Source organism: Vicugna pacos, chromosome 8, assembly GCF_048564905.1.
Source record: "Vicugna pacos chromosome 8, VicPac4, whole genome shotgun sequence".
NCBI classification, from domain to species: domain Eukaryota; kingdom Metazoa; phylum Chordata; class Mammalia; order Artiodactyla; family Camelidae; genus Vicugna; species Vicugna pacos.
Window position 1 is genome coordinate 51,058,056 of NC_132994.1, and position 26,236 is coordinate 51,084,291.

The following is a 26,236-nucleotide window of genomic DNA, read 5'->3' on the forward strand; positions in this document are numbered from 1 at the left end:
TGAAATTTTTTTTCTTTTTTTGTTTTCTTTTTTTTTTTAAACTGAAGTATAATCAATTTACAATGTGTCGATTTCTGGTGTACATCATAATGTTTCAGTCATGCATGTACATACATATACTCATTTTTACATTCTTTTTCATTATAGGTTACTGCAAGATATTGAATATAGTTCCCTGTTCTATGCAGAAGAAACTTGCTGTTTATCTATTTTGTATATACTAGTTAATATTTGCCAGTCTTGAACTCCCAATTTATCCCTTCCCACCCTCTTCCCCAGTAACCGTAAGTTTGTTTACTATGTCTGTGAGTCTGTTTCTGTTTTGTGGATAAGTTCATGAGAGTCTTCTTTTTTCTTTTTTTTAGATTCCATATATGATTGATATTATATGGCATTTTATGATATTTTTCTTTCTCATAGAGATTATTTTTATTAATGGTTTATAATTTTGAACTGTGAACTCATCTTTATCCATGGAAATTCTCCACAGCGTAGTTTGGGAATATGCCTCTCCAAAAAGGTTTCTAATTTGCTTTAGTCAGGCACAGGGAAGATATTAGCATCTTGGGACTAACCTTTATATTAATCTCCTAACTTGGAGTTTCCCAGACAACATAGGTAGTGCTATTTCAAACCTTAAACCAATCACAGGAAGGCTCACAACTATTATTGTCAGAGGAGACTTTTTTCCCTATCTAGGAAGACAGAACTGTTTCTCCTGTGCTAGTAGTCTGATTTTTTTTTTTCTAGTCTACCTTTTGAAGTGGCTTTATTGGAGGAGGAGGGGCAGGGTGGTAGTGGTCTTATTTTCTTCTCCACCTCCAGGCATCAGGGCTTCATATTCTGTGTCCATGTGGGTGCTAAGACCCCAGACTCTCTTCCCTCCCAGGATAGCCTCAGTGTTACTATGCACTCATAGCTTTAGTTTTTAATTTCATATTATTTGAAGGCCCTTTTGGAATTCCTTTTTTTCTTGACAGCTCAACCATGCATTTTAAAGAATGTTGGCTGTATTTCATCCAGAATTTTGAGATTTAGACACAGTGAGAGAATGTTCAAATTGCCTGCTGCCCAGAAATAGAAATCCACCCAGCAAATACTTAACACCTAACATCATTCAAGCAGTCCTTAGCATCCATAGACACACATGACAACAGACTGGGACCTGTAACACTGGTCCCACTACAGAGTCTGGAGATAGAAGACTGAGTCCTGCCTCCTATTCCTCATGGTAGAAACAAATAATATAGTTCAGGCATGAACCAATCACCATTTTTCAGTGTACAAATATGGTCATGTTTGTTTTTTCTGTGTAAGCACTTTAAATCTAACTGAAGTTATTGAAATAGTCCAATGTCTCTCTTTTGAGGCCTCACCCTCTCCAGCAAATTATTTAAGAGAACTCCTAGGGATTATTTAATACAAAGGGAATTGGTCCTCTCCAAGCCCCAGACAGAGAACTGCTCTGTCCCCCAGCACAGCTATTGTCAGTCACTGCCACATGGTGTCGCTGTTGAGCATTGGTCCTTCTGGGTCCAGGGATGGTTGTTAACAGCTACAATTTCTTCCTTGCTGGTACCCTCCTTTGGACAGCAAGGTTATTGCTCTTTTAGTTCACTCTCAAATTTTCAGCAACTGTTTCTAAAGCTGTGACAGAGTAGCTTATCCTGAGGGCCTTTTCGCCTCAGCCAACCACTGTGCAAACCGGCTCATTCTCACTCAGATTCTTGCCTGCCTATTTTGAAAGTGTTTAGACTGCATGTATTTCTCTCAGGGATATTAAGCTCTTATTCTTTTCACTTTTCACTTAATCCAAAATAATAATAATAATAAATTTCATCAAAATTGTGACTATTTCATAATTTACTTATACTCAAAATCCACTCCATGCAGGCAGCGCTGAGACCCAGAAAGGGGAAGTAACTTTCCCAAGAGAAGTCTACCAATTAATGGAAGAAATTAGAAGTCCGCTGTTCTCTGTACCAATACCATGTCTTTCAGGCACTAACTCTTGCCACGCAGTAAGTGGTTTGAGGTAAAAATCAAATATCTTTTTTATATCGACACACATCCTTACTTACCTAAGTGTGGTTCCCCTCACTTATGGTCTGTTCTTGATTGTCTGTGCTGTAGTAGTCACAACCACAACACTAATGGTTCTCAAAGGGTGGTCCCTAGACTAACAGTATCATCATCACCAGGGAATGTAGCTATGCAGAGTGTCAGATCCCACCCAGACATGCTGAGTAAAAAACGCAGGGTGGGGACCAACAGTCTATTGTCACTCAAGTCTAAGCAGCCCTGCCTTACAATGCATGCAATCTTTCATCTGCTAAGTACTCTGATACAGTGCTTGCCCGGGTGCATAAAATTTTGAAAGGCTATAAAAATGCTTATAATTTGAAAAACAAAGTTTTGTCTCCAAATCACAGAAAGAAAATGCCAAACTGTAAATCACAATTAATAAATAGTTCACTATCTACAGCACAAAACAATATGTCAGTTGGTCAACTAACCTCAATTCTTATAATTAGCTGTATGTTTAATTAAGAGCGTGGGGGTGTTTTAATATGTTTGATATGATGACAAAGCCTTCAGAATAAGTGTATACTTTGGTCTTGTTCTGTTATTTACTTTTTAAATGCAGAGACTCAGTGCCTCCTATGGCATCTTTCTGCAGATGATGGTCTAATATGCGGGAGCGACAATCATCAATTTCCAGTCATGTGTTCAGATGCTCACAAATATTGGTGTAATTAAAGGAAAATGCAAATGACTATGTTGCAGTGAACTCCCACTGAAATGTCTTTCAGAGCTAAATTATTATAGGCAAGTGAAATAAGAAAAAAAAAAAAACCCAAACTATTCCTAGTCCTATTAGTCCACTGTGGCAGGATATTATGCTTGATTTTTATTTTCTTCTTTTCTCTGCTCTTTTACTTGTATATTCTTTATGTAATGGCATTAGATGTTTAGGTAACATAAGGTGGAAAAAAGAGAATATTTACTGATTGCTATCAGCTACTATGTGCTTAATACATAATAACTGATTGAAAGAATTCATTGAATACGATATTAAAGTTAATATTCACGTTGATGTAGAAGGCATTTATTACTGCTTCTTTTTACGGATGGGAAAACTGAGGTTTAGGAAGGTTAAATTACCTAAGGCCACACAACCATAAATGTGGAACCAGGATTTAAATGCCAGTCTTTGTGATGCTAGAAACTCGTGACTTTTCCGCACTACCATGCTACCTCTCTGAGAAGCAGCATTAATAGTGAATGTTGTCTCTGGACAATTTTTGATTGTGCAAGGCATATTGGTGCCATTTACTATTGGTTTGGCATCTGGAAATTCGTGAAGTAATTAAACCTTTCTATGCTAGTGTATGTAGGCACATGTACAAACTAATTATTCTTTATTTTGAGAAGTCTAGATTTGCTGTATTAGAGATGAATTTCAAAAGTTGACATTTAAAGGGAAAGTTTCTTATAAGAAAATCTATTTTGAGACTTTACTACTCCCTGTTCTCTTATAAGACTTTACATGCGGCAAGTCCCATCAGTCTGTTTTGTGGCGGTTGCTTAGAGGCAGTCTGCAGCTACTTCATGATTTGTTAACTCTACGGAGTCATCTCCTAAAAATAGTATTATTGCTTGATCATAAGCTCCTATGAGAGAATAGCCCATGGCTACTATTGACAGATAATAGTCTGTTATTGTTACTGCAACTAAGGCAAGTGTAATGTGAAAGATGTAGCTCATAAACACTCTTTTCATCCAAGTCTCTACTCTGCTTCCTAAAAACACATCTCACCGAATGGTCCATGGCTCCCCCACCTCCTAGCTCTCTGCCATCAATATTTTAAGAAAATGCCTAATAAGGTATAGAGATTCAACTCATTTAATTTGCTTAGTAAACTCAAGTATCTCATTTATCTTAGTCCTGCTGAAGATGTAGATGAATGTGTATTCACACGACAAAATATCCTTCACATACTAGGAAGTGTAAAAGAGGTTATTAAAAAGTTTGCATAGTACTTGACCATTAAAAATTATATTTGTTTAATAATCTAAAAGATATGTATGAATATGTAATAAAACCATACTGGACAATAAAAATATGAATCACATATGTAATTTTAAATTTTCTACAAGTCACATTTAAAAAGTAAAAAGAAATAGGTATAATTAATTGCAATGACATATTGATATGTTCTAAAATATATTAATTTTACTTGTATATATTTATGCAATAAAATATGTTATTTTACATACATATATAAATGATTAACATATTTGTATTTAAATATTTATTAATTTATTTATAATATAGTTTAATAATATATGAATCCATATAATCAAATATATTAATGATACACTTTATTTAACCCAATAAAATACACATGTGAAATCAATATAAAATTACTGATATATTTTACATTTTTTCATACTTAATCTTTGAAATCTGGTGTGTATTTTACACTTATAGCCCATCTCAATTTGGACTCTAAATTCTGGGGGGAAATATTTGATGCATTTAGATTTCATAAAATTTATAGCTAAATATTAGATTCACATACACAGTTATTCCACATAAACAAATCATACATAAAAGTTTTCTGATAACTAAACTGAATGTCAATCATAAAGTTAAGTTAATTAAAATTAAATAAAGTTGAAAAATTAGTTCCTCAGTTACTCTAGACACATTTTAAGGGCTCAATGCTGACATGTGGCCAGTGGCTGCCATTCTGGACAGTGTGGAGTAAAGTTATTTCCACGAAGTCTCAAGCTGCAGGAACACTTCCATCTTCCTGTTCTGAAACCCAGGACAGCTGAGGCTCCACCCTCTGCTAGCTTGTGCTGCTCCCAACACCATTTCCCTGTACCAGGCTCAGTTCCCTTTGTCAGGACCACAGTGTACGGTGACACAGATGACACACTGCATAACTCCAGGGGACACCACTCACATGGTAGTGCACCGCTAGTGGCCTCTGATGGTGCTGTCGGCTGAGACGGCCTCCTCACGTAAAGCCTGGCCTGGTGGGTTGGGGCATCCAGAGGACCCTCAGCTCCAGGTTCCCCCTACTAAGCCTCTCTCATGATGTACTCTGCTCCGTCTTCTCAACTTTCCCCACATGTGCCCAGATTCCAGGCAAGCAGCCATGTCTCCTCTGAAGACTTCTTTATCATGAACAGACACCTCCACAGTAGCTCTGTGATCAGAAATTGTTTGAGAAAATGTCCTCATGTTCCATGATGAAGAAGAGACGAGGTTAGGCTTGGGGGTCATCATCTTGGTCGTCATCAATCGGGATACTGTGAAAAAGTAACAGTGATTAGATTCCAGAAGTTCTTTGCTTGGATTAAGTGAAAAGACACCTCATTTTGTCATTAAAGAGAAGCTCTGGAAACAATTTTATTAACGGCGTATCATCTCTGTTTCAAAATCAAATGGAAACCTAGTGGTATCTTCTTCAGACTGGAAACATGAATGCAATGGGAAATGGAAAAAAATCAGAGAGCTGAGATGCTCCATCACGGTCAGAGAAATCCTTTAATCATTGAGGTCACATGACTCTGAGGGTAACAGAGCTAGTGTAGCAGAGTAATAAAGTGACAGTAGCATGTAGACACCACTTTGAACCTTGGGAGCCATAGCTCAGCTTTACCTCCAGAAGGAAACCACTCCTCAATGACTGAATAGACAATCTCCATTACACAAGTTAAACCAAGAATCGGAAATAGGCTTTTCAGAGTCAGTGGCCCTTCACTGAAAGGTCAGGACAGCCAACATCCAAGGGAGGAACCCTTGGGGCCACTCAGGGAAGGGAGCACCTCCTGCAAGGAGCCCAGAAGGGGTGCTTCGAAGAGCTCTCGGAAAAGTGGAGAGGCTAAGAATATGCTAGCGCAGGAGTTCTGGAGTTTGAGTGGGCAGTCATTTGGGATCAGAAAGTACAAGGCACATTTATTGTTCCAGGTCAACCACAAAAATGTGCTGGACATAAAAACCAGCTTTTCAGCAGTTCCCACCTCCCCAGAGGCCACAGAGCACCTGTGCCTGCTGCCACCTTACTGCTTAAGCATCTTTTTCCACGCTTCTCCCGTTCACTCCTATCCCTCAGTTTCCATCTCAAATTTCCCACTCTTGTCCTGCTGTCTCACACATAGATTCTACTCTTTGACCTTCGGGCAACATCTGACTTAATTTCTTCTCAAAGCTCTGTCTCTGGGCTCCATGTTTTAAGGATGTGTTTTTCTCACCCAGCATAGTTCTGGAATAAAGCATTTAATGCTTTGGGCAGCATATGCCCAAATCCTAGAGCCCCCCCACCCCACCCCCAGAATGTTTGAGTCCAAAAAAAAAAAAATACATGTGGTTCCAAATAAGATAAGGAAACTGGAAAATTGAAAGCAATAGATATTTAATTAAAATCTCTCCACATAAAATCATGTCAATTGTATTAATTGTCAAATTTAGTATTTATAAAAATTTCATTGCATTTGAATATATTTTTGGAATTTGGAATTTCTTACTTTGAAATATTTTCTAAGTAGATATAGTGCTGAGTGACAAATCATAGCCAACCATAAATCACTTATAGCCAAACAATTTCAAAGGTAAAATTACAAGCACCCTTCAAAAAATTAACAACTGAAAATTATATTTAGTGCAGGATGTCACTTTTCCCTTTCCCCTGCATGAAGCAAGAGGGGATTTTCCTCCAATATTCACAGAGCTCCTGGAGGTAAGACTCACAAAAGCCTGGGGCTCCTCTTATGATTGGGTCTAGGATTACTTTCTCTATAAATGTATCTCTAAGTTGAAGTTAAAATATTTGAGTGTGAGTAAAAGGAAAGTGGAGGATTCCATGATAATGGAGTGTTCCCACCTGGATAGCAAGTAGATTCATAGTGCTATTAATAGAAATGAGGAGTCACAGGGAGAAGTGGGTTTTGAGGGAAATTATGAGGTTCTCTTAGTGTGGAGCATAAGACCAATAGCATTTCTCTTTTTTCCTAACATCAGTGATGATTCACCTAAGCATGTTTACACAAAACAAACAACCTCTTCCCTCAAAAAACCCTTGAAGCAGATGATCCCCAGACCTAGCTCTCTATTAAATACACCCAATGGTGCTTCCAGTCAACATCTCCCAGGAGAGCGTCTTGGCTGTTGCTCTTGGCAGTGACCACTTCTTGGCCACTACTTCCAACAGTGGTCAGCATGAATTTCCATAGCATCAGCTTCCAGTGGCCACCCACATTATCACAGGTCCCAACCAGCAGCAGCACCTCCCAGCAGATCTTCCTGCTGCTGAACACTGCTCCAAGAGATTGCCAGCAGCTCTTGACATCTATTTCCTTGGAATTCCATTATATTCTAAAAGATTCGTTTTAAAGACTTCAATCCCAAACATCTTCTTAAAAAGCCGCTCATTTCCCTCAGTAACTAGTGGGAACATTAGATTTCCATCACCACTCCTCCAGGCCAGCTCTCAATAGCCTCCCTATTAAGCCCTTTAGGGGTAGTTAAGATGCCATAATGCGCTTTCAAAGTCCTTTGCATGTCCATTGGCTGCTTTACATACCTCTGGTAGGAAAGTCCCACAGACAGAGTTGCTGGGCTTCTGGCTTGAAAGACTGATGATTGTTTTCTCATTGTGGGGTCCTCTGTGTACTCCAGTTAGCTGAACAATCTCTGTGTGTAGAAGGTCACTAGACAACCATCTTTGCAACACAGTAACAGAAAGACTACCACGAAAAGATAGAAAATTGACAAAGATTCGTACCAAAAGAATGAAAGCCACTGGAAACTGTATAAGTGAAATAAGAATGTGTATAATATTACTCAGGAGATCATTTTTAGCAGCCTATCCCACTTTCTTTTGCTGTTGACCAAGGTACAACACGTGAACTGACTTCCCTGGAGCTCCAGCAAAGCTCCTGTCTTCTTTGAAAAGTATCTACCAGTGGTCACATCATAAAGACCATAACTTTCTCTCCAAATATAGGGAAATTTAGTGTTTTGTTCAAGCCCCTCACGTATTCCTTCTCTCATCGCATTCTTATATTGTGGTACCTATGCAAATGGAGGTCTGAGAATTGCCTCAGACCTCCATTCTCAGAGCTCCTGAACATAAACATACAAACTTGCCTTGAGTTAAAAATTATCAGTGACATGAAATAATTTTTGCACTGGGATTCATCACCCCAAATTATGGGTAAAGTTTAAAAACTAACAAACAAGTAAAATGCAAAAGCAAACAAAAACCAAACAAACCCAGTGATGTAGAAAATATTTCCTTAGCCACTAGGTTTAATGTCGTTTTCAGTACTTTATAGTAGCTCACTAGAGAAGATACAACAAATAATGACCACAGATCAGAAAGAATTTAGGTAGAGAGGAATTCAGACTGCAGAGAAAAATAAGGAGTTGGGGCTATCCTCATTAATAATAATAATAAAAAATCCCTCTGGAATAATACAAAAGAATATTTGAAAAAAGAATGAAAGAATAATAGTTTGTCTTTTTTTAATGCTAATAAGTGTTTTGATTTAAAGGACTTCAATCTCAAACAGAATACATCAGTATAGATTGGACAGAAAAATGGAGAATAGTCAACATTGTTAGCAGTCAATGTAGATGTATAAATTAAAAATTTGATCACAATTTCCAATTTAAATTGCTGCACTGAATCTTGGATTTTATATGGTTTGTGTTAAATCTGTCTGTATTTCCCAAAGATTTGGGTACTTTCTAAACTTTCTATATTATTTTTATGAAGATGATGATTGACTGGAGGTCATTTGAAAATACAAGGTAATATGTAGAAGATGTTTCCCAACCAGTTTGATTCATGGGCCTTATTATTATTCTCCTGGTCTTTATTATATCTTGGACTAAGATGTAATCACTGTGGTATTTATTCATAGCCCAGTCTTTTCAGGGAAAGGACCCAGATACCCAAAGTGACATTCATAAAGCCTGGTTTCTTATATGAAAGTGAGTCTATACATAGCGACTGTTTTTTCAAAATCAGACAGCTGGTCTTGGTTTGAAATTGTTATTTATTCCCATCTGAGTAAAAATTATTGAAAATATTACCCCTTCCTCCCTTCTCGTAGCTCCTCCTGTTCCACCCAGGATACTTTATTAGCTGGCGTCTCTAGCTTTTCAGTTTTGTTTGTTTTAATTAGATAAAGGCAGTGTATAAAGGCAATTTTTATTTTTCATAAAAGTGGTATTTTGTATCCATTTGCCTGTCTGTCTCCTGTTGAAATGCACACACACAGATAATAAAATGTGCTGATAACCCTTACTGTTGAAGCAGAACTCACATAGTGAGAAATTATTTTCCACAAGGGACTTCAGACACCTAAAAATCTTGTGCACTCTAATTAAATGATGTTTATTGAGTCCCATTAAATGTATATCAAATATACAGTTTCATGGTTTCTATTTATTAGTTTCATTTTGGAATTATGTTTTAATGAAACACTACTGATAAACTAATAAAAAAAAACCGTTGGAAGACATCAACCTGTCCTCTGAGATTTAAATAAAAATTGATGTGAGTCCATCTGATGTTAAAAGGGAAATCCAATCAATGGCTCCTTAAGATTTTTGTGTATCTTGGGAAATTTTCTTATAGGTAATTCTAGCTTGGAGTTTCTATCTCCTTTAATTTCTCAGTCTCATTTTCCATGCATATGGTGCTGCAGTAGTTTCATTGTGCAATAAAACTTGTTACATGTGCTATGTGTACTCTTTCAGGAGATCATTATCTGAAATACAAAGAAGTTTTTTTTTTTCAATTACAAAGTAATAACTATTTTTTGTAAACAATTTGGAAAACCTGAAATATTGTAAGACGGAAAAAATAACCTAGAGATGATCCCTGTTAATATTTTGGCAATATTCTTTTAAAAAAATGCTCGAAAGAAACAATATCCCAGATATTATAAAGACAATAAAAGAGCGTGCAGAAGAAAAAAAGGGCTTGAATTCATTTATTTAATTTTTAAACGTTTAAACTGAATTATAATATATATATAATAAATGTATGCCAAGTTTTCTCATGCCCTCACCTCCAAAATAACCACTATTCTGAATTCTATCTTTGTTGATAAGTTTTGCCTATTTTTCAATGTCATTGTAGGTGAAATCATATAGCGTATGTGCTTTGTATTGGCTTCTATCATTCAGTATAATATCAGTAGTTCTTTTTATATTGATTTATTTATTATTCTTTGCATGAATATTCTACATTTTACCTGTTCTCCTATTGATATACATTTGGATTGTTTTCAGTTTTTGGGTGGATAAAACTGCTCAGAGAATTTTGTGTGTGTATGTTGTTCATTTCTTTCGGATCTATGCCTGGGAATAGAAGTTTGTTGTGTCACAGGAAATTATGTTTAGCTTTAGCAGATGCTGCCATAAGGTTTTTGAAAGTTAGTATATTTATCCAAGTTACGTGTTTTAACCGTGCTGACAAAAAACTGTGTTGGAGTTTATTGATCTAATGCAAGTCTTAATATGTTTTACATTCTTGAGATGTAAATTCTAATGGATCAATGATATTCTACATTTCTTACTAACTCTTCTTTGACCACCTTTGAAATACCTAACATAGAGGAGGGTCTCCATGTCTATTGCTTTGAACCCTATATTTAGATTTGGAATCTGACTATGTTTTATGTTGTTTACTTTATTCTTAGTCTTAGCAACAGTCTATATATAATCAGTATGATTCATGAGGTAAAGAATAGTTATTATAAATTTACAGAAGAAAATCTTCCATGATTTTATTTATGGAATTGGAAAATGAGCTAAGAGATTACACTGAATATACACAAATACATGAATTCTCTAGAGCTATCTGTGTGTTTCACATGCTCCTAGGCACATGGAAAATTAAGGCATAGTGAATTGTATATGTGAGCTGTTTATCTAAATCTGAAATCATGAAAACTTCTAACATTTTTTGGCTTAGTCTTTGCTGTTTTTTAAATGAGGACTTAAAACATTTCTTTTTTAAACTTCTGATAATAAAATAATGCATGTTCATTTCTGAAAATCTGGAAAATTATAGAAAGTTATTTTAAAAGAATATAAAATTACTTTAAATTGAACGCCACAGGGTGAATACCATTGACTACAGGATTTATGTCTTTTAAAAGTCATCTCTGGATTACGTCTGGGGTGGTACAGATCGGGACAACCCCAGACATAGGCACCACGAGTTGTGTAGAGTATCAGAGATATGATACCAAAGTAATCATGGAAATGTTACGTTTAGTGTATGATACAATAGATTCCCTATTATTCTCTGGTGACCAATTAGAGTTTTTTTCTTTAACTATTGTGATAAGCTAATGAATTTAAGGATAAATGATAGCCTTAATACACTGCAATTCTTATTCTCACAGAAGCTCAAATTGTCCCACCTTTAGTAGGAGTCTCTTCAATTTACCTCTTGAATTCTTTCAGTATGATCTTAGTGGTCTTTGTTAACTTCATTATTATCCAACGTGAAGAGGTGTTCCCTGCATAAATGCATCTTACACATTTCTTCCCCCAGTCTTGGATTCAGCCTTTCTCCAAGAAGTCCTAGTTTCTTCTAATAGAAAAGGAACATTTCAAGAGCACAATCTGGGCCTGGGGATGCTCATTGCTTTTGAGTTGTCATTGTAGCTAAGATTTTTCAGTGAGCAGACATAGGAAAAAAATGTATAATATGTAATTGTGTGTATGAGTGCATGTGTTTTAAAAGATAAAATACATCATAAGTTTATGTTGACATTTCTTTTTATTTCTTTTGTATTTTTTGCTGATATTTCTAATTCAAATTCAGGACTACGGAATCTGACATAACTACTTTTATATTGCATCTGTATTTTGTGACTTCCTCGTGAAGAATCCTAGTACTCACCAACACTAGGGATGGCACTAGAATAACCATAATGGCTCATTTACTTTACCCTACATTACACACCCACAGTCTCTGAATAACACCACTATCACCAATAAAGGGAGTTAAATATTTGTATGTGTGTATGTGTGTATGATATGCTATGTTCATTCTCTCCCTCAGTCTTTTGTGGTTGCACTCTACACTGTCAGAGCATATTGCTGCATTAAACTATACTTTCTTCTCTTTAACCTTCATTTACTCTTAGTTCTAAAGATAAGCTATACCACCAGTCCTTAAGTTAACATCTCTCAGATACTTTCATTTTTTGTGCTTCTTCTCTACTAGACAACTCAGAAAGGGTTCACAGGAACTATATGCCCTAAGTTCTTATATGATTTGGAATATCAGTTTTGAAGGATAAAAATTCTTTGGCTCATATTTTTGTTCCTTGAGTATCTTAAATATGTTATTATAATTTTTGTTATGAAGTGTTGCTGTCATTATCAGAATAATAAATTAATTTTCTTTAACTTATAAGAGTCCTGTTCTTTTTGCTTAGATGTCCCAACAGTTTTTCCTTTTCCTTTATATTCCAGCAATTTTACTAGACTACGTCTTGGTGTTGGTTGCTTGTATTAGGTATATGGTAAGCTCTTTCAATATGTGCTTTCACATCACTTTTTATTTCCGTTTTCTTGATTTATAATTTTTGTTTTTTTTTCTTCTTCAGGAACTCCTACTATCCATATGTTGGATCTTTTTTGCCTATCTGAGATATTTATCACTTTTTCTTGAAACCTTTTCTTTTTTATTTGAAAAATTCTCCTTTCTCATCATCTATTCTTCTTAAGGAGTTACCTGTTGTGTTTGTTCACTCTGTGTGTCTTCTAGCTTTCTAATATTTCCTTTATTTCTAATTCCTTCTTGAGGTTTGTCACCGTTTTCCAAGTTACACTAACTCTGAGATTTGTGTTGCTATTTATGTCATTAGTTATTTCCTTTTAATCATTTATAGCTAGTGTTATTTTCTTTATGTTCTTTTGAAATAGTAGGTTATAGTTTTTTTTTCATTCAACAAATATTTTTTCTTAAATTGAAATATAGTTGATTTCTAATATTAGCAGGTTATTGTTCTGACATGTTTTCTGGGCACGTATTTCTGGTGTGCTTTTATTATCTGTAAGAATGTTATTTTCTCCTTTGTTACTGTTTTCCACATAATGTCTTTGTATTTGGTTTTGATAATTTTTTTTAATGTGAAATTAGTTTTCCTGAACTTTATTTGGGAAGGAGGTTTGGTTTAGATAGCTCTTCTAGCTTCACAGAGCTCTCTCGTTTGTTGTTTTCATGTAGTATTAAAAGTATAGTAGTTTGCTTCTTAAGATTTCAAACCTATTTCTCGTCTCATTTTTACCTGGAGCTTTTCTCTCAATATCTTTGTTGTCTCTGACCTGCTTAATTTTGATTCTACTCCCAAGAATGCAGATTCCTCCCTCGGGAGAGAGCCTTGGTTGGTAAGTTTTGCTGGAACGTGCAAGACCCCTACCAGTTTCAGAAGCCGTCCTCACGTTGGTCCCCTCTGCTTCACTGTTGGCTGTTTTGGAGCTCTCCTCTTCTCAGAAGCATCAGATACCCTGGTGCATTCCTTTGCTTTTTCTCATTTATGCTGACATAGTACAGGTCTTGTGGTGGTCGATGATTTTCCCCCACTCATATCTTGGGGTTCAGGGGATACTTTGCCATCTAATTTTGTATAAATATTTCTCATGCTGTTTTGATTTTGCAATCTACTCTTTTTTTTTTTTAATGTGGAGATTTGGAAAATCTGAAATCCATGCTTGTATTATTATTTCTGTCTTCCCAGAAGTCTCAAATTCCTTTTAAAACAGGCTCATTTACCATGGCCCTTCAATCTTTGTAGCTAGAGTCAACTGACAGAAAGGAAATGTAAACCAAACAATGTGCTCTGCCTGTGAGTGTATGTTTGCATGTGGGTTTATTTGGGGAAGCGGGGTGCAGCTGCTGACAGCGTTGCTATATACATATTTGGGTGGATCCTAAAAATCCAATGTTTTGACCAGAAACACTTTTCACATTTTGAACACGGGAAGTTTTCCCTTTGGTTTGTGGCATGGGCACTGTTTGTAGAACTAGTCTTTATTTTCAGATGTATTTTTGTCTCTTAGAATGACACTGGCTGCAACATTGCTAATTACCTTGTGATGGGTTAGTCTGTCTGCAACTATTTTTTCCCCTCAAATCCACAGCTATTATGATCTGGGAAAAATTGGGCTTCTCGTTGTCCCTAGAGTATTTCTTTTGTTTGCTACTTATTTCAGTTGACTTCTCAGTAGAGACCTGTAGAGGTCCAATACCATTTCCACACAGGGCTTCTTGAACGATTGCATTTTGTCACTTACAAACCACTTGGCAAACTACTGATTTTGAGATCTGATAAAGTGAAAAACTTGGGGAAAAGGAGAGAAGCTTTTAATTTAAGGTAAATTTCTATTATTGTGAATGAATGGAAGATTTGTTTATTCTTCTTTCTCCACTTACCCCATCATCTATTTGTGACTGGTTATCATGGCAACGGAAAACAGAATTATGCAAAATAAGACTTACTAAGTTGTTTCATTTTAATGGAGGTTTTATACTTTTTCTGTTTTAACAGTAAGACACTGAAATTCAGAAACAGATCTACAGTAGAGCATACAAATTAAAAAAAATACTTAAAAATTTTCTATGTGAAAGGCATATAGGTTAGTTTGTGATGATGGGTTGGAAATGAAATGCCTACAAGGCCAGAGAGGTATTAAATGTAAACAGGATCAAGCATAATACAATAGGGATTGGTGGAGGCCGAGATAATCTGGAGAACTGGGTTTTTATACCGTACTGTGAAGATAACAAAAATTGCCTGTGTGCTCAATGTAGTGCGTATGCCTGCAAATTTGTGATACTTGGTTCAGTGTGAAATCTGTTTGTGTAAAAATTCTACTGAAGGGATTAACCAACTGATTAGAATAGATGATCAAAGATATTTAGAAAATTAGAAGTGAATTGTTTTAAGACAAACAAAAGCTTCCCATTTTTACTCAAGAAAACTCAGAAATGTTTAGAGAGTAAATGAATACCCGAGACCTTTATAGAAAAAATATATACTTTATTTTCAACTAGAAAGGTGCAAACATGTAACTTTTGGTCACACTCTCAACAAATAAACTGTCCAAAAAACAGTCATAGTCAAATTAGAAACAAATGCTTCCAGGTGGAAAAACCAATCACCTATAGAGAGCCACTTATTTTTTAATAAAGGCCATTTGTTCATTAAAAGTGATGCTACCACATTTCTAACCTACAAATCAGACTTCCAGAGACATTGCTGCCTCACCTTCAGCAAACAACCTGTATTGATGGCCTGTCGCTCTAACTGAAAAGAATTTCCATTTGAATATCCATTTCATGCTTTGAATTATCAGACAAGCTTTACGTCCTACCTATGGTGTTCAGAATTGAGGCTAACACTTGAAATACCAAAGCATTAAAAACATAAACAGAAAGGAACAAACAACTTTAAATTAACTTAGATAACTGTACAAATATATATATATACACAATATTTACAGTATCAATAAAAAAAAATCTGGCTTGTTATAGGCAAATTAGCTTGCCACAAGCTGTCCAGTCTAATAGACAGGATTCTGATTCCTGAACACTGTCATCTGAAATCAGAATGTCAGAGCTGAATCTGTTGTTCTGACTTAAAGAAGACCTTGACTCAGCCTCATGATGGCTGGAGAACACACATCCTAGCTGTCGCCGGAGCTACAGGCAGGTCAATGAGCACGTGCAAGTTTCCCTTCTCAATGACACTCCAAATAGCAGGCACATTACTAGGGTAACATGACAAGATGCCCTCCCACTGCTGCTAGCATACATCCTGGTGCTATACGCTAACACAGTCCCACTGTCAAGTCTTACTTTCTTCAAACCTGTGTTGGGTTGATAGACTATTTGTTTGAATGTCACATGGCACAATATTTTGAATTTGGTGGGAATTTGTCTTTTCCCCCGTTAGAGAAACAGATTTAAATAACTTGTGCTACTAAAATTATGTTTACACCAAAATGAGATGTGAATCAGTTCAAGTGACAGCATAAAGAGTTCATGTCTCTCACACTCTCTCTGGCTTTATGCCATGTCTCCATACATCTTCCTGTAGTACAGTGACTCAAAGATGTCATTGTCTCCGGGACAGTTGTAATGGCAGGCACAGGTCTTGATGAACATCATGTTCTTCTTCATGACCTCCCCGTCTGGACACTTGAATTCCACGGGAAGGGTGGTGGTTCTGTGTGGGGTGCAGCATCGACCGTCTGTGCACACCCCGCAGAATTTAGCCCGGTAGGTCTTCACGCTGGTGCAGCCAGAGAGCTCAAACTTGACTGGCTTGGAGATTTTGGGGGTCCGGATGCACTTTTTGCCCTTCTAAGGAAGACAAGGGAGAAGAGAAAAATCAATGACTCTGCAAGAGGGTGTGGCTTTCTTCCACCTTTGTGTGCTCTGAGTCTTAGGGTTGTCTGACTTCTGTTTACATTTTGAGCAGGGGAAGTTTGAGTTTCATTTGCCAATTTTCCAAAAATAGACACAGCCTTTTTTGGGATGTCTTGAATGAACTAACACTGGAGGACCTCCCAGTGGAAAAACTGGTGGTTCTTATTACATAACATCTCATTCCAGCAAAACAGCTCAATGGTTAGATAGCTTTGGAGATAACAGGCCTATAATAATAAAGGTGGTAAGAAACCTAACTTTGTCTTGTCCACTCCTGTTCCATGAAAATGAGTTAACAGGAGGAGCAAAACATGTACCTTAATGTTTTCTTCCAGGTCAGCTTCGCAAGGCCTGACCATGCAGAGGCGGCTCTGCTTCTCCAGCCTGCAGAAGGCGTTGTCATTGGTAACGCGGGTGGAGATGCCCATCCCACAGGTCTTGGAACAGGCACTCCACTCTGTGGTCTGGACCAGGCAGTTGGCTCGAATCATAGTTGGGTCTGGGCCAAACGTGTCTTCCAGTCGGTAAGCTGTGAGAGCAGAGCACACAAACACGAGGTAAGACGCCAGGATAAGATATTTCCCCCTCTCCCCTGGTGAAGTCACGACTCAGCCGCTGGGGGAGAATCGCAGGGCTGACTTTGAGGAAGACTCAACTCACCAGCAAGGGCAGGGCCGACCACTGTGTGGTCCTTGGGCTCGTCACACACCCATTCCTCGCAGCATTTCCCGGGCAGCTTGACTCTCCGCGGGAAGGGGCAGTCAGGGCTGGGCAGGCGGACGTCCATGCTGCACAGCGGCACGCAGCCCACAGCCCCGTCCAGGCAGGTGCACTGGTATTTGCAGCTGCTCTGGAAAGACTCTCCGCTCCGGTACACCGTTCCTCCGAAGACGCAGGGGGCACCATCTTTGGCTGAAGGAGAAGAAGGGAAAAAAGAGGGGGGGACGCAGGGGTCAAGCATCGGTTCCTGAGCCTCTAAGAGGAAGCGCGTCCGGGATGAGAGCTAGGAGCGGGGCTCCAGGGGGCGGGCTGGAAACAGTCGGAGGAAGGGAATCAATTCGAGCGGCTTTATTTTCTGGCGGGAAGGTGGGCGTAAGGAAGAAGGTGGCAGGTCATCGAGTGCCCCCCGGCGCCCTGGCCGGCAGTGGCGGTGGTGGCGGTAGCGGCTCAGGGCAAGGGGCGCAGGATGAGGGGTCCCAGGAGGCGGAGAGCGGACAGGGCTGCAGGTCTTACCGGTGCACACGCCGATCTTGCGGTTGGCCGGGGAGCCGAAGTCGCAGAAGAGGCCCTTGTGCGGGTCGCAGGGGTCGCGCTCGGTGCACAGCTCGCCCAGCTGCTTGGCGCACACGCGGCAGCAGCCGCAGCCGTCCAACACCAGGCTGACGCCGGCGGGGCAGCGCGGCGCCGGGCCGGCCGCGCACTGGCACTGGCCGCCGCAGTCCTGGCCGGAGGCGGGCTGCACAGGGAGGGAGGGAGGGAGGGAGGGAGAGGGAGGCGGCGGTCAGCCGGGCGCACGCCCCTCGGCGCCGCGGGGTCCCCCCTCCCGCCCCTGGTCCGGCCGAGTCCCTCCCCCCGGCTCCCGCCGCCGCCGCAGGGGTCTCCGGCGCTTACCCGGCTGCAGAGCGCGAGCAGGAGCACGAAGGCGCAGCGGACGGGGCCCAGGCCGGCGGCGGACATGGTCGGGGCGCTGCGCACGGAGCGGGTGGCGGGCGCAGCGGGCGGCGGGCGGAGAGCGCGGCGGCGGCGGCGGCGGCGGCGGGGCTGGGGCGGCGCGGTGGGCCGGGCGGGGCGGCGCGGGCTCGGGCCGGAGGCGGGGGCCTGGACGCGCCGGGCTGCTGTCTCTGGAGCAGTCGGCCGGGACGGCTGCCGTCGGGCTGGAGGCGGTGGGTCGCCGGTGATGGGAGTCGCACTGGCTGCCTCCTCTCAGCGGGAAGAGTTGTTGTGTGAGGCCGGGGCGGGCGGCCTGAGGCTTTTATATGCTCTAGGCGGCCCCGGCTCGCCAATGAGCTGAATGGAGTCCTACACAAACAGGGACATTCCTCGCATTCCTCCCCACCTTCCTGCCTCATCAACTCACACCGGATTGATCCTGACCCCTTGACACTCAGCATTCCTCCCGTCTGAAAAAGCTGGCACACTCCAGCTTACCAAAAAAAAAAAAAAAAAAAAAAAAAAAAAAAAAGCGCAGTATTTCCAGTACCAAATAGGATTTTTTTTTCCTCTTGCTTTTTCGCACCACTCCTGATTTATATCATTTCAAAACACACCGGCAATGATTATTTTATTTTTATACCACTCGCTTCTGTTTCTAATAGCTATGCCTTTGCTACCCACTGACATAAATCCTTTGTAGGAGGTAGGTAGCTGAAGAGGCTACCAGCAGGGATTCCTAAAAAATTCGAAAGGGTTTCCTTTTTATTGTTTTTGTAATGGTTTTTCACTTTAGAGGCTGTCTGCCTTTGAAACTCTTCAGAGAGCAGAAAAGGAGTTGGTTGCTTTTAACTGCTTGAAATCCCCAAGAAGCAGAAGCACACCTGCAAATCCCTGAATTCCATGCTGGGGATATAGGAATGTGATCATTTGACACTTGAAATAACGGTTTGGATGCCCAGGCCCAGACAAGAGAGAGATAAAGCCAGGGGTCTGAGGATAGCTGCAGTTTTCTGGGAGAGGTTTCCAGCACTCTTGCTTTGTTTTCTCTTAATATATGTAGCAGTTTTATTGTTGGGGTATAGGGAGGGAAAAGGGATGAGTGGGCATCAACACTTCCAGAAAGATCCGTCTGTTGTCATGTCAGAGCAGATGATTATGTGTTGGAATGAAAAAGGAGCCTTACAGGAGGGGACCAGCAAGAAGCTTGGGGTTTACTTGGGAAGTTTTAAACACAGTTGTGGGTCTTTGAGAAATAAGTGAGTTTTCTTATACTAAAACCTATAATTGTCAAATGTGAAATGGACTTGGTTTGTCTTGCAGTAAAAAAAAAATCTGATTATGTAACAAAAAACACTGTACCCCATTATGCCTGTGTGTCAGTAAATAATATATTTTAGTAACTCTCTACAGATCAATGAATAGCCATTGTTACTTCTTAATTACTCATGGAGTCTGTAGCCTAAAGGAGTGAGATCAGGTCAAGGAAAGAACAGGTTTCGTTCCCTCTGCTTGTGTGCAGGTATCAAATCTGGCGAGTAAAGTCCATTTCTTAATATTGCTAGTTAGCTTCACTAAGGACTCAATTAACTGTGCTTTCGTTTAGAATCTGTAGTTTAGTTGCTTTTTTGCTAATAACTCCAGTTACCATTTTATGCAAAGAGAATGATTCTGGGATTATGTCGGTTCTTCCCTAGTGTAGTGCTACATCACTTGACACTGGTCTTACCAATGAGTAGATTCGTTGTAGTTGTTGATGCTTCAATGTATAGGTTTAAGATCAACACATCTGTTTCAGATGCAAAGACACGCTTTCAGAAACATTATAGATTTATAATTTGAAAACAGCCTGTTTAAACCAGCCACATTTTTTCAAGTTTCATTTCATTCTGTTGAAAAAGAGCCAAGAAAAAAAAATTACTCCAACTTCAGCACAGACCACATCATCTGTGCACAATTACCTCGTTAAGCAATCCACATGTTGTACAGTGCAGTTGCATGTCAACAGTGTGAATGGCCAGCGATGGGGGCCTCTGAAGCTCAGGAATAATTTTCATCATTGTTATTTAACGTTCTTTCCAAACATTCCTCAAAGAGAAGAGGCCTTAAAAGTGCCTATTTAAAGAAGGAACATTCCAAGTTATGTTAATAGCCACATGTGTATTAAAGGCAACTTGGCCCCCAACTTTTTCTTCCCCTATGGATGATTTTAAAAGTCCAAAATATGTGGGAAGCCACAGTGAAATCTTTCAAGACCAAAACCCCCAATTACATCTACCACTAATGGTTGGAAAGGTGTGGTGGATGGGGAAGGGTAGGGATATGAAGCTGGAACCTCACCCAAGGTGGCATGTGGGCTCTGTGCTGAGCTCTCTTGACTTGCAGGGTGAGGTAGATGGGAGAATGGTTGGGAATTTTTGAATCCTCTGGAGAGTCTTAAGAGCCACTACCAACAGCTTCATGTACAGCCAAGTGGAGAGACTCTCATTCATTCAGGGGATAAATTGCTGGGCTGGGTTACAGTTGGGTGACCTGGGTTGTATTCGTGGAACTGCCATTCACAAATTTTAGGGAAGTCACAAGTAGGAGCCATTTGCCTGAGTTTCCATTTATAAAATGATGATCATAATGAGAATGACTTATTTCATAGGGTTTAATGATAGTTAGTTAAATTTCAGTTCTCAGAGAATTGGTACTTTTTTTTTTTTCTCTTTCTTGATTTTTTTCTTTCTCCACAAGCATGACAAGTATATTATTATTCTGCTGTGTTGTTAAAAATATCAGGACATATTATAAAAAGAATTTGGTTTTACTGTAAAATTCACATGGTCCCTTGAAGTCTCAAAAGTCCATACTTAGCTCCAATGGGATGGTTTTAACATTGGCTAAGAGGAAAGGAGCATATTGAAATGTACAGAACATGGAATCGCAGAAGGGAAAAATATGCTGTGAATTGTGAAGTTAGGTTGGGGCTTTATGATCAAAACTCTTTTGAAGGGTTCAAAATAAAAGATTATTAAGAGAGTGACAGAAAGCGGGAGGGAGACAGAAAGAATGGATACACCCAAGACATTCACAGACTCAAAAGTCTGTTTATATTGTGATATGGACCATCAAATGCCAGGAAATTCAAAGGGAAAGGCTGACACTTGGTCCTTCACTCCTGCTATGGGATCTGAATTCTTGAACTATTATAAATGACTCAGCAAATGTTTGTGTGTGCCTGGGCGGTAAAGTGGAAATAGTGGCTTCTTATAACTTCTTCCAACTCTGTCTTATCCCAACCCTTTTGATTGACACCAGGTCAGAATTGGGAAAAAAAAAGGTCTTTGAATGTGTGTGCAGAATGGTTAAGATGCACTAATTTTGTCTTGTAAGCAAGTGTTTCTCTAGCAAATGCTTTTTTAGAGAGCTTTTTTTTCCCCCCCTGGTAAAATGAGGAATTCACTGAGCTGGCCACTAAGTCCTATTTACAGAGCTATATAAGGTATGCGTGTGTCTGCTTAGGCATCGTTTGTACAGGTCTTTTGGTTAAGTCTTGTAAGATATTCACTGTGGATGCACTACATTCCTTCTCTTGTGTTTTGTTGTTGTTGTTGTTTTTGTTGTTCTTTTCCCCCCAAAAAAGGTTACTTGATCAGGTATCAGACATAGAGAAAACCTGGCAGGACTTCAGGAAAATGGCTAGACGTGGAGTGTTTGTGTACTTAAAGAAGGAATCTTGCACATTTCAACTTTCAGTCGTGTCGACATTTTCTTATAAGAGCAAGCAGGAGTCGGTGCCAGCCCTCAAAGCGGAAATCAAAGCTTCCAGGGAATGCGACTCAGAGCCAAGCCCCATACGCAATGCATACACTGAGCTGTCAGATTTATAGGAAGTCTGGCCGTATAAGGGCATGTGGACAGGGAGCGATTTGTCGTTCTGGTGGGTTGGGAGTGGGCTTCCGGTGTTTGCAGCATGCCTCAAATTCAATCATGTAAATGAATTCCACCGAAAAAAAAAAAGGTGTGCCAGAAGGCTTTTTGAAAAATAGTAATAAATATTATCCTAAAATCTTCAGGGACCCTGGCTTGGCTTACATTTCCTTATATTTGCTTAAGATGAAGGTTATAGAGAAGGTGTACCCTCTGGGAGTTTAGAGGTGGGAAAGAAGCACGGATGTTTACTATCTAAATTACGTTCATTTCCTCATGCGTTTCCTCTCTTATAATTAGTCCTCTGACTTTCTTAGGATATTTTCTGATGCAAAGGTATTTGTCAGAAGGAAGTCAAGACTATTCCATGTGGTCTGCATTTTATGTTTGCCTGTTCATTTACTTGCTTGTAAATGGAGCTGAGGGCTAGAGGAGTGAGGAAGGAAAAGAATTTTTCAAAATATGGTATTTCCTTCAGTTTGCCACTTGTCTCACTTGTTCTATTGATTTCATTAGAATCCTGTGTTGCCTGTAGCCTGCTTACATTAGTCTGAGATGGTGCTGGAGAATACAGATGCTTTCAGATGGAGATGTGTCTCTCTAGCACTTCTACTGACAGATTAGTGACCAAATGTATTACGATTTAGCAACCAGGAGTATTCACAACCCTTTGTTTTATTAGCCTGAATAGAAAGCGTCCCCTTGGTGATACTGAAGGTGATAAATGAGTGTGGAACTGAAAAAGAAGGGTGGTCAAAAATCTTTCAAATGTGTGATTTGGGGAAACCAGATCAATAGATTTAGGAGGAAGACAGAATTGAGATTAGAGCATTTACTACAAAGGATGAGAGTAAATGAAAGGATAAATATTTTGAAAAGACTAGTGTAAAATATACTTTCACGTGTCCCTAGCGATTTTGCAGGGGAGTGGAGAGGTGGGGGCAAATGAGGCCACACCCATCAGTTCAGCCTTTGAAGTGCGCTCCCACCTCCTGTCAAGAAGCCTGAGGGCCCCTTCTCACAGCTTCAGGGCTCCGTGGGACACTTTCTGAAAGTCACTAGGTCGGATCCACAGGACTAGCTATGAGGGTGGAAGTGTGAGTTCCATACCTGCTGTTTACTTGCTGTGTGAGCTCAGGGAATTCACTAATCTTCTCTTGAGCCTCCAATTTCCCACCTGCTCATCATTATTTTTCAGCCCAGGGAGACCATATTTATGAAAGTGCTTTTACAGATTGTATGAGGACTTAAAGTGTACCCATCTCTTCTGTCTTTCAGTGGCTCTTCCTCCTCTTAAGACTAAGTCCAGCTTCACCCTTGATTTTAAAAAGCCCATTACAGTCTGACTTGATAACACCATTCATCTTGGCAGGGATTTTTGCAATGCTGTGAGAGCTTAGAGAAGAGCAAATCATACTTCATTTTTTAGTATTAGGTGCTCGGAATAGATAGAGACATTTAACAAATGGAACTTTTCTGCCAGTCTTATGCCTCTTATATCCCTTACACCTGTGTGAAAGAAATACAACAATACATTTCTCTTTTAATCATCATTTTCAAGATACATAAAAAGAAATTCTATACCCAGCTTATTTTAGACACATGATGGTTTCTACTCCCTTTACTTCCATTTATGGTTTTCAAGGGAGAGGGAGTTTCCAAATAGTCCTCCTTTCTTCAGTGAAAACCATGTAAGCTGGCATGAGTCCTCTGGTGTATAAATATTAAGGAAACAAGTAAAAATTTATTATTGCCTGTGTCCATGACTTTTTCTTTAGTTTATTTTTCAGAAACCAAGATGATATCCTTTTGCTTACCATAATGCCACAGACCTCTACACTCCACATATACTTGGGTAGACTTTCTTCTTTCATTTAATTTGTAATGCACATTGTGCTACTATGCTAGTGACAAGCATGTTTTCAAATTAAATGGAAACTGGTAGCCAGTACCTTCTAGAGTGTTGTTCAAATTGTCCAACGAGTTTCTAACATATTCTCCTCTTTGTGGATTTTTCAATATCTATGCCTATGGGAATCATGTATTAAAAACTGAACATGTGGATAAGGCTTTTGGAGAAGGTGTCAGAGCTTCTAGGTCATAACTTCCACCAGGGACGAAGAAAAGCCACTCTATTTAAACTCCTGACATCATCAGATTTGAAGTAAATGTGAACTAATGCATTGTTTAATTTGACATGAGAATGCATAATGCCAATTTTGTCTGATCAATTTAACAAGAATGCGTTTTAGAGCTCCGTCTGGGTGCCGGAAATGGATACCCTACATGGCTGTCTCACTCTCCGTTTATGCAGCCATTTTAAATTTACGAAGCCCTTTCACGTTCACCATCTCACTTCAGCTTCATAACGACCCTGTGAGGGATTATTCTCCCCACTTTGCAGGTGAGGAAATTGAGGTCCAAGAAAGCTAAGTAACATTACCTAAGCTTGGGTAGAGGTGGAGCAGGGACATGTGAATTTGAATTCAATCCTAATGGGAAGACCCTGCCTCTTCTTCCAAATGCCGCTGCATCTCTTCTTCACAGTCTATGGACAGTGATTTCTGAACACTGTTTGTTCTTAAGAAAGTTGTCTCAGATCTTAAACTCTTAAAACACACACCTTCGAAGGCCTATAAAATGCTGCGGGCTCATCGGCAGAGTTAGTACTATGCTGTGGCCTGAGATAAACATGAAGTCGAAAGACAGTGTTTACTCATCTGGGTTAGGAGAGAATCTTGCCCTTAGACAAAGTTTTTTCTTTTTTATGTCTATTAAGATTTTTGTGATTTTGCTGTGTAGGCAGATGTGTTGCTTCTTATCCAGTAATGAACCAATGTAGCTAAAAAAGGAAAAATGAATCAAGATGATGAGTATGCTTTGGGAGGCTTAATATCAGGGTGTGGACTACTGTGACATCAGCCTCAGCCCACACTGAAAATGTTCAGTCTCTAACTCAGTGCTGTCCCGTTCGGGCCGAGACCAACTACAGGCATCAAACAAGTCTTCTTGAATAACTGCATCATTCACTGATAAGCTACCCTCGTGCATAAATATCGTGACGGAGTCTCAGACAGGCCATTGGCATTGAAGCAACATCTACTGCAGACAGATTGTTTTCACAAGGATCCCTTGCTAGGCAGGTCTCAGAATGTTATTAACACACGGCTTATTTTATGAACTTCATCTTCAGGGAAAATGCACTTTCCTCAGACTGACTGCAGTGTGTATTTCAGGCGTACAGCTTTCCCTCCTCGTTCACCAGGGAGTGACTTGATTTGAATCCTGATGGGTTTCTTGTTAATGGAGTCAGGTCTGTGTCGTCACTACACGTGGCAGAGATGAAGAGGGTTGTCTAGGAATGGCAGGTTTGTAATGTGGGGCTTTTCTTCCTGACCCATGTGGGTGTGTGAAAGTTAACAACCACAGGGTAAAGTTTCATACAACCATAGACTGACTTGCTCATGTCTGGGAAGATTTCACCATTAAGTGATTTCTCACATGTGGATGATGAGAGCTGCCCTTCTCCAGATGAATCTTTTGTGGCATTTTCATTATTTCTAACTGCTCTCTGTATGCTTCTTGCTTATGTGTTTGGCCCTGCTGTTTCCATGTGTGGCTGATTCCTGAGATTCCCACTGCTTGCTGTCAGCTCGGTAGGTAAGCAGGCCACCTTCCGGTCCAGCTTCCGATAGACTTGGAACCAATTTTACTCTGCAGTGGGCTGGGGCAGTGTTGGGGACGGCATTGGACACTATGGGGCTGGGCACTGCTGTAGTAGACCTGGCACAAAGCCCTGTTGGCTTTCACTGCGTTCCGGGCAGGCCCCTCCCTCATCAGTCAAGCAGATTTTTCCTGGCCAGTTTCTGAAGGAGCTGCCAGAGAGGGGCCCCCAGAGCATGGCAACACCTCTTCTGCTTCTCTGCTATTCTCTTCTTTCTCACTGAAGCCTGGCTTTAATCCAGAGAGGGCTCAGGAACTCCAAACTCCTATATTTCTCATGCATCACCTCCAACTCTCCACCTTGCATTGAGCAGAAGTGGCAGTCGGTAGACTTTTGCTTACGACAAGTGCCAAGGACTAGGGGAATGCTTCGACTCTGTGCATGGGAGGGCAGGTGACCAAATGCGTGGATGGACGCTTGCCCTGGCAGCCTTCAGAAAAGCACTGCTGACGGTCACGTTGCT

The 26,236-nt window shown here is 39.9% G+C and overlaps 2 protein-coding genes across 7 annotated transcripts in view; one reads left to right on the forward strand and one right to left on the reverse strand.

Moving 5' to 3' along the window:
* Positions 1–15,072: 15,072 nt before the first annotated feature.
* CCN2 (cellular communication network factor 2) lies at positions 15,073–18,296 on the reverse strand. The gene is made up of 5 exons (XM_072965879.1): positions 18,096–18,296; positions 17,718–17,940; positions 17,145–17,396; positions 16,802–17,013; positions 15,073–16,418 (listed from the first exon to the last, which is right to left on the reverse strand). Exons 1-5 carry the CDS (start codon positions 18,159–18,161, stop codon positions 16,122–16,124), a joined length of 1,050 nt encoding a protein of 349 aa, XP_072821980.1. The 5' UTR covers positions 18,162–18,296; the 3' UTR covers positions 15,073–16,121.
* Positions 18,043–26,236, forward strand: part of LOC116281493 (uncharacterized) — a 195,498-nt gene continuing 187,304 nt past the window's right edge. For all 6 annotated transcript variants that reach the window (XR_012075002.1, XR_012075012.1, XR_012075011.1 and 3 more), the window contains exon 1: positions 18,043–18,162. The gene's annotated coding sequence lies outside the window, so the exon portion shown is untranslated. The remainder of the gene's footprint in view (positions 18,163–26,236) is intronic.